The 9,003-nt window shown below is 36.3% G+C and overlaps 1 protein-coding gene across 3 annotated transcripts in view; it reads right to left on the bottom strand.

Annotated features, from left to right (window-relative positions):
• gnaz (guanine nucleotide binding protein (G protein), alpha z polypeptide) overlaps window positions 1–9,003 on the bottom strand; it is a 48,431-nt gene continuing 39,428 nt past the window's right edge. For all 3 annotated transcript variants that reach the window (XM_039676639.2, XM_039676637.2, XM_039676638.2), the window contains one exon: window positions 1–5,367. In XM_039676639.2, the coding sequence (XP_039532573.1) occupies window positions 5,023–5,367 (345 nt within the window). In that variant the 3' untranslated portion in view covers window positions 1–5,022. The remainder of the gene's footprint in view (window positions 5,368–9,003) is intronic.

Raw genomic sequence — 9,003 nt, 5'->3', positions numbered from 1 at the left:
TTACTATCATTATTGTATTTCCCAGCAAAAAAAAAAAGTGTTCAGCAGAATACATAAATATCAAAGTCTTTTAAAGCAACCTGTCCACTCCTGACAGTAAAAGATTACTTTTCGAAATACGCCCCAAGGTTTCACAGCTGTAAGATATTCATCAAAACATTTATAAAAACAAATATTATACAAATTAGGTTTCATCCGGTCTTCTTTCCATATGCTATCTACTAGGCTATGAGTTCTATAGCGTGTGAATCAGATTCCCTGAGAGCGCGCCAAGTTGGTGTGTGTGCACACATTACTGCACTCATGCACGCTGGCGACCAAACCAATAACGTTTTAACAAAAGGCTGATGTTTATATGGATTTACATATCTCAGTTAATAACGAAAAACTTCAGTGGTTGTAATGATATAAGATCCCGCGTTCTCATTACAGTGGTCTTTAATCAAAACGTGTTTCATGCAATAAAAGCGCAAATGACATTCGGGCGATTGGCAAATTTTGCCATGGTTTGCTGAGTTTGCCACACTGATATTTATTATGAAAGATACTTACTTTGTAGTTTATTGTTTTTTAATCCACTTGGGACTGATGATTTGAAACCATATTGTATGCTAAATTCAATCTTAATCAATGTAGATTTATAATTTCCAGTCTGGCAGTGTGAATACATCAGGAGTTATACAGTTAGTGGCAAGGAAAAAAAAAAAAACATTTTGTGATAAAATGGAGGAGGTGGCACCCACACATGATGGAATAGCTCAGAACAACTTGAACATATTAATTCAAAATGCTTCCTTGGTACATAAACTTTTATTCAGTCAGTTCTGTATGCTGTTTTGTCCCGGTACAACAATGATAAACAATGGGCCGTGTTTAATGACAACAATAAGCGGTCATCCAGGGTTTGGCCACTAATTGGACCATTATGCGAGACCATCCCAGCCTCTCATCTTCAGTTCCGTCCATCTCTCACTCTCACAGTTTTGTTTTACTACTCGGACAAACTCTCTGCAGACATAAATCAATTGAAGAATAATTTAATTGCACATTTAATTAGCATGTTGATTGCCGTGGTGCAATGCACCATAAATAAAAGCAGCGTTGAGCTTCTGTTGTTGCCGGACTGATTGAGAAGACATTTCCTGATGACCAGGGACAGTCACGCAGGAAGAAACAATTTCCTCATGGATTACATGCAATGCATCAGCCTGCAGCATTGAAATAGAGTGATAGAGTGACTCAATGCAATGATTTATCATGGAGGCAATGTATGGCCACTCACTACAGTCATCTTAGCTGCCCCAGGTTATTGCAACATTTAATGAGGCTGATAATGTTGCTGATGCCGTGAAACATGCATATAGGAAAAGAGGGATGCATATCGCTGACCATTTTGGTATTTTCTTGCATTAGCGGTCAGTGCTGGCTGCAAATAATTCCATGGATTATATTTTCCCACTATATCTATTCTATGTTTTAACAGAATTAGATGCTGTTATTGTGAAGTACAGGCAAAAAGTTCATATAAACGTAAATATATATCATTAAATAGTGAATTTCACACACAAATAAAACAAAAAACTCAAATTAAGTAATAATTAAGCATGTGTCTGGAACCTTTGATTGTCTATTTTTTTATTGTCATTACTATGGCTTGTAATAATACTGTAGTGTACTAAATTATATTTATATGGATCTCTAAAAGGGACATGGTGATGGAAAAAAATAAGAGATGGAAGGGAAAATTATACATCAATGCTTTTGCATAATGCATTATTTTTGCGTTCCCCAGAGAAATGGCAAAGAAATATTGAAATATTTTTGCTCCCATCTCATTTTTTTTTTCCAGCACCATACATTAGAATTGAAATTTTTGCATTGCAGTATACAGTATAAATTCTGAAAGGTCTTTTTAGTTGTCATAATAAATGTCAAATTTATTGTCATCAATAATAATGTCACAATGCAAAAAGTCCAAATGGTTCTAAAAATAGGCTTACTTAATATCATTATTATTATTATTGATTTATTTTCAGGTGAAATATGATCGAGACATTTTTGGTTAATTGGTTGGTTAATGCCTGTATAAAAGTTTGTATAAATATACATATAAAAATAAGTATTACACAGAACTGTTAGATTGCATTGCAGAAAATATTATGTGTCAAACACAAGCAATTATGTAAGTTTTATGAGAAAGAGTTACTGAAGCCTCACTCACCCCAACACAAGAAACAAACCTACAGCACAATCAACATTTGCATAATTGTTTTTATTCACTATTATTGTTCTTTTAAACTTTATTATTTTTTCCTTTTTCTTTTTTTTTTTGGTGGACATCCTGTAAAATCAATCTTGAAGCCCTTATTTGGGTTTGTTGTACATCTTCATAGCAGAACAGGAGGAGGACTGGAGCGGGTGCTGGACCCATTTAATCAGCCCTACATCTTAAAAAGGGATTTCTTTTTTTTTTTTCTCTTTTTTTTTTTTTTTTTTTGCATTGTCTCACAAAGTGTACCTCACATAGTATTTACACATACAGCGGATCACGTCCACTCAAAATGACACCAGGATAAAAAGATTCTGCTCTTTTATAGATATTCTTTTTCTCTCTCTTCCTCTCTTTTTCTGTTACAGACAAAATTTGAGGAGTGAATCCTCTTTTAAGGTTTCCGTGCTGAGTTTAGGTTGCGCCGGACATAAAATGACTCTTTCTGCACATAAAACTCTCTTCAATAAATACCTCTCAGGAAACAACTGTACACAGTGTTTGACTTTGATATATTTTTGGAGCATGTTAGTAAAACTAAAAATATAAGAAAGAGATCAAACTATAGTTTATCAAAATCCCAAAGTAACAAAATCATGCATATTATATATATATATATATATATATATATATATATATATATATATATATATATACTTTTCTGTCCATAGAAACCGAAAAAAGTAACATAATTGCCGGGCCTTTTTTTATTTACATTAATATTGGCACTGTTTATTTTCTTTGAATCTGGAATGATCGTTATGAAACACGTCAATGCTCACGTCAGTGTAACACTCTCATGGAAAGAAGGACGCTTGCTCTAAAAACTCTGGATTACATCCTATTTTAGGCTAAAGGAAAACAGAATAAAAAGAAACAAGAAAATAGATTGCTTCCTAGGGGTCAGACAGCCAAAAATAAATTACGGTGTGAGTGTGAGTAAAAAGCCATTTGACTCCATATTCAGACAGCGGCAGATTTCACCTTTTGAAGCAAAACCAATTGACATCGTTTTGTTTTTTGTTTAGTTTTTTTCTCTTAGGATCCATTTACCCTCTCATATACAATTATACTTTCAAATAAACGCTTTAGATCATACCCAAAAGGCAAATCAAAGACCTTAAAAAGAAAGACAAAATTCAAAGGAATGGTTCCCCTTTAAATTCACCCATACTTTAAATCTATATGACTTCATATCTTCTGTGGAATTCAAATAGATATTTAGCAGAACGCTCTTTTCCACACAATGACAGTGAATGGTGACTAGTGGTCGTTAAGTGCTAAAAAATGCCAAAAAGTACTATAAAAGCAGTCTATATATATATATATATATATATATTCCAAGCTTTATGAAGTCATGCAATAGATTTGTGTGAGGAAAACACTAAAATCGAAGTCGTTTATCGCTGATTCTCCATTGCAGCTCTCAAATCGTATTCATGGTCAAGAATATTCAAATATGACACATCAAGACCATAGAACATAGACCATAGAAATTACAATCTTCCATTGCTGGGCAATGAAATGGGCCAAAAATGTTATTTGCGTTGAAAGAGGAACCTGAGGGACAAATAGAGACAATATAGAAACCACCAAGATAACATTCACAAATTCAATTCCCAGAATACCCTAACAACCAAATAGCAACACCTCGGCAACCACTTTTTTTTTTTTTGCATAAGAAAACACTCGCTTATTCTTCAGATGACAAAAATTGTGAATTAATCTTTTCTTCTCTTGTGAAAACAAAGTGCACTTAATTGTCTTGAATGTGCACTTGTAGTTTACTTCAAATCTTAACTGTATATTTAAAAAAAATACTTGCAGATAATATAAAATTAATTAAATAAAAGGTCACTTAAGCGCACATTTGCTTGAAGAGAGTACTTTCATAACTAGGTTGCTTAATACACTTGAGTACACTTTTAAAACGTGCACTTTGTGTTAATATCAAATTTAAAATTTTACTTTAAAGTAGATTTTAATTTATTGTGTTTTATTAAACCTTTAATCTTGTACTTATTTTGATGCTGACTTTAATACTAAAGCACATCTAATGCACTTGATTATTTGAACTGGAATGTGAAAACCATGTCTAAACCAGTTGCAATGCACCAAATTTGAACATGTGCATATGGTCATATTCCTTAAGAATAAGCACACAAGTCATAAGTTATGGTACTTTTATGTTTCACCATTCACTGTCGTTGCATGGAAAAGCATGGACATTCTGCTCAACATGTGCATAGAAGAATAGTAGTAAGTCATACAGGTTGTAAATGATAAGAATAAGTGATGACTTTTTGTCTTTTTTTTTTTTTGGGGGGGGGTGAACTATCCCTTTCATGTATGGTATCTTTATTCCTGCTGTTTCTAAGGGAAGAGATGAGCAGGTAGCCTATATCTTTTTCCAGTGTTTCCATGTTAAACATGTGCATGACAACTGATCCCAAAGTCCGTTGTGTGTGAACAAACGTAACAATGCGTGTGTGTCTGTGTGTGTTTCTACATAGTCATACAGTATGTTCAGTGCAAACACATTTATACCAACCTTGTTAAATCCTTCTTGACCTTTTACGTTTTTGACATTGATAAATCTAGCAGGATGGCAGCATGTAGCCCTTTCCTCTGGGCCTCATCTGAGTTTCCAGTTTCAACAAGCGTTTTTGAGATCGTTGACAGGTGAGCCTCATAGTTCGCCAAAGGGTTTTACTTTTGCCGTGCCTGTCGCCCCTCTCCCCCGTCCCCTCGTCCTAGCACAATCCAATGTACTTGAGATTGTTTTGGATGATCACGTCCGTCACCGCGTCAAACACAAACTGGATGTTGCTGGTGTCAGTGGCGCAAGTGAAGTGTGAGTAGATTTCCTTGGTCTCCTTGTTGCGGTTGAGGTCCTCGAACTGCCTTTGCACGTACACCGCCGCCTCCTCGTAGGTGTTCTGGCCCTTGTAGTCAGCGAAGCAGACCGTCAGCGGAATACGCTTGATCTTCTCGGCCAGCAGGTCCTTCTTGTTGAGGAAGAGGATGAGTGAGGTATTGGTGAACCAGTTGTTGTTGCAGATGGAATCGAACAAACGCAGGCTCTCTGCCATACGGCTCTGTTGGGAAAGCGAAGACAAGAAATGGTTAGTTGAAGCGCTAACAAAAGGATCTGGCTCCCTTGTAGCGGAAAATCTCTGAACTTGATGAAATCAGTGGCCTTTAACCTTGAAGAGAGCAAACAGGGTAACATATTAAGTTCCCAGAGACACTCTAGATCTAGACAAAGGGGTGTACAGTATGTCAAATAGATGACCCAATATTAGGACAACAAATCACTATGGCGGGGCGAATCATTGTGGCAACAGGGGACGATGATGTGGTTTAACTCCCACAAACTCGCTTTTTAATATTGCAGGGATTTGAACATGCCTCTGACATTGAGTATACTTGAAGGATAATTCAAATTGTGTGGCTTGTTGAGGGAAAGTGTGCTATTACTTTTCTAAGCCATCAGAATTTAAAAAAAAAATTCTTGGTTAGCAATAAAATGTGTAAAACAATAGTACTTTGAAAGAGAAACCTGAGGAACAATAATCTCATCTATACTCTTTTGCCAGTAAGAAACCATCCAAAACACCTGCAGATGACATAATGTAGTTATACCTTATACTTTTGCCTCACTAAACTTCTAATTTCTTTTTTTTTTTTTAATTTTAAGTTTAGGTATTGGGATTAAGGAATGTAGAATAAGGTCATGCAGAATTAGTTATTAATTTTTGCTTTAAGTACAAATAAACAGCCGATATCCTAGTAATTTCCATGGTATTAAGAAACTAGTTAATTGCGAGAATTAAACCCTAAAGTGTTACTGTTACCTTTACAAGTTCATTTGTGAATCAGTGAATCATTCTTGCCTTCTCTTGTAAAAAAAAATTAAAATAGTGTGCAAAGTAATGTACTTCAAATCTTGAACATATGGGTTGAAAAACTCTAAAATAATAATAAAAGAGTACATATTCACTGTTTCTTGACACTCAAGTACACTTTTAAAAGGGGAAATTAACATGCAATTATGCAGTTTGCACTTAAAGGTATAGCGGAGGATTTTCCTTTTCCGGGTGGGTAGTCTATACTATTGGTCCACCTAAGTGTCAATCATTCTGCATGGTGATATGTTTACGTAAGGCCGTCGTAGCCTACGTGCTCATCCCTATGTAGTTTTCACTTTCAGGTGTATTATTATGTCGGAGCTGCGGTTTCAGCCATTCCTTTGAAAATGGCTGAGGGTCGAAAGAGAAAAAATGTTTACGAAGTGTATGATAAGAAGAGAAAGGCCACAGAATATAGAAACAAGACCAGAGTGATTTTGGGTGAATATCACACGCTGGCGTGCGCTAAAAGCACAGGTTGGGCTTCTCACTGATGCCGCAGTCGCGAAGATTCTACTAGACAGGTAAAGTTTGTCATGCTATTTGGAGAAATCCATTTAAAATCACTAGTAAAAGTTAATGCAAGCTACTTAGCGATGCTAGCCCTGGCACGAGTCATGCACCGCATAGACACGGTAAACATCTCAATTTGTCTAAAGTAGCCTTTTGACCAAATGATAAATGGTATCACGCTGAAATATTCTAAAACCTTGTGTATTCATGTGTTCATATTCTAAAACCTTGTGTGTTTATTATTACACAAATGCAACAAGCTACTTCTCCATTACATATGGAACTATGTATAAAAATAACGTATTAACAATGAGACATTAGGTTAAGGACCAACGTAATAGCACTGCTTATATGTTGCCATGTAACGTAATTGCGATTTGCAAAATAGTTTCCTCAGAACGTATTTCGTGTGATACAGGGTTGCAACTATCATGTCTTGAGTCCTCGGTCACTCAATCGATCAGTATAATAAGTAAATAAAACACGGAAGGGCATTTGACATGTTGTCTTTTTTATGAATGTTTTTGAGTTCGTTGTGCAAGGCGTAATAGGCGTTCCCTCTCGGGAGCAAGAGTACGTGTTTGTCCATGTGCATTTTTAAAAAAATTGGAGAGGGCGGGTCTTCTCTAAAATTCGGAAAGATCCTCCGCTATACCTTTAAGTGTATTATTTTTAAGTATATATTTTTATATTTTTTTCAATTCTAACATACATTGTATTATTTGAATGATGACACATACAGTATACTTATGATTAGGTAACAAGAAAACCAGCTTTCTGAGTACCGAGTACGGCTCAATCTTCGGTCAATATTTAGTTAGATAAAACAGAGCCATAGCAGGACTTATTGGAAATAATTGCCGCTTTCTGCAGAGATGGAAGTGCTCCAATAAGCTTCTAAACATTAAATACATTCAAAAATAAGATTAAAACCCACGCACCACAAAATCCCTAAGAGAAACAACAAGAAAAAACAGCTCACAGAATCATGTCGATTTCAGCAGGCATCATATGGCCAACCGAAGTTATTAACCTCCATTTCTCTAGCCCCCACTGAGTTCCCTATCTAATTCAATTAGTCACCTGCCCATGTTCAATTACCTTGCTGTGTTTGCCAGGGTAATGCCCATAAAACAAAGGTAGAGGACAGGATGTAAATAACACCCGTGAAATGCGCAGAACCATTTTGCTGGCGACATCAGCGGAGCCTTTTTACGATACCATCATCCACCCAAGTAATGCATTTTAATCCCCAAACATGTGCTTTCTGCAGATATTTCAAAGGTTATAGTGTTTACTAAACATAATTTACTACATAATCTACTTTAGCTGCATAGGTAAGACTATAAGACCACATTAAGTCTAGTAGAAGTCAAACCAAGTCTAATTGCAAATATATGTATCAATTATACCGAGTGCGTATAGCGTTTACCACATTTTGTTTAAGTGGAGTGTGTGCGTGTGGATACATCCTTCCACCCCCTCCCACGTTGTGAGCTGCAATGGTTGCGGGCACGTGGTTGGGACGAGCAGCTTGTGACTGAGGAAGGAATCTGATATGAAGACTGGGCCGCTGTTTGAAAGGTTACACAAAACATCATCGTGCTTTAAGCAAATCACAAGATCATCTATGAGAGAGTGAAAGTGGGTTTCACAGAAAAATGAGTAAAATCAGTGAAGACGATGGAGGAATAGTTGCAATGATGAAGAAACAAGAGAGACCTCATCACTGCAGCAACAAGGTTATTCCTGCTGGTCCTGGAGTAACATTCCCATTGGTGGATGGGAATATTGCTCCAGGACCACCCGGAAAAACGTTAGGGTTTAAAGTAGAATTCCGGTGCAAAATGAACCTTTGTTCTAATTACACATTGGTACCTAATCGACCGTTCTTTGAGATTTGTTTTCATGATAATCGAATGTAAAGAGTTTTTATCTCTAAAAACGGTTTAGCGTATAACGGCGGTTATTAGCTAATAATAAGTAAAAAGAAATCGCTAGTTTATACCACTAACAAGGCTCAAAATAGCCCCACACTAACGCACTAACATTATGAGGGTCCATACATGCAAAACGAAGCATTGAGAACTTTGTAAGTGTCCAGACCGTTTAATAAAAAGATATTTTAGAAAGACAGTCCACTTCGTGTATACAGACAGAAGTGTATACAAGTCGAACCGGCGTTCGTGGTTCGACTTGTCGAGACTTTTTTCCAAGATGGATTTTTTTTTTATCTAGTCCACTATGACCAAACCAACCTGCACCCCCCACCCAGAAGGCGGATTTCAACCGAGGAGGACAACATCATTT

The sequence above is a fragment of the Pimephales promelas genome, chromosome 23, assembly GCF_988280905.1.
Source record: "Pimephales promelas chromosome 23, fPimPro1.hap1.1, whole genome shotgun sequence".
NCBI classification, from domain to species: Eukaryota; Metazoa; Chordata; class Actinopteri; order Cypriniformes; family Leuciscidae; genus Pimephales; species Pimephales promelas.
The sequence above is the reverse complement of the archived record's forward strand: the minus strand, read 5'-3'. Positions and strand labels throughout refer to the sequence as shown.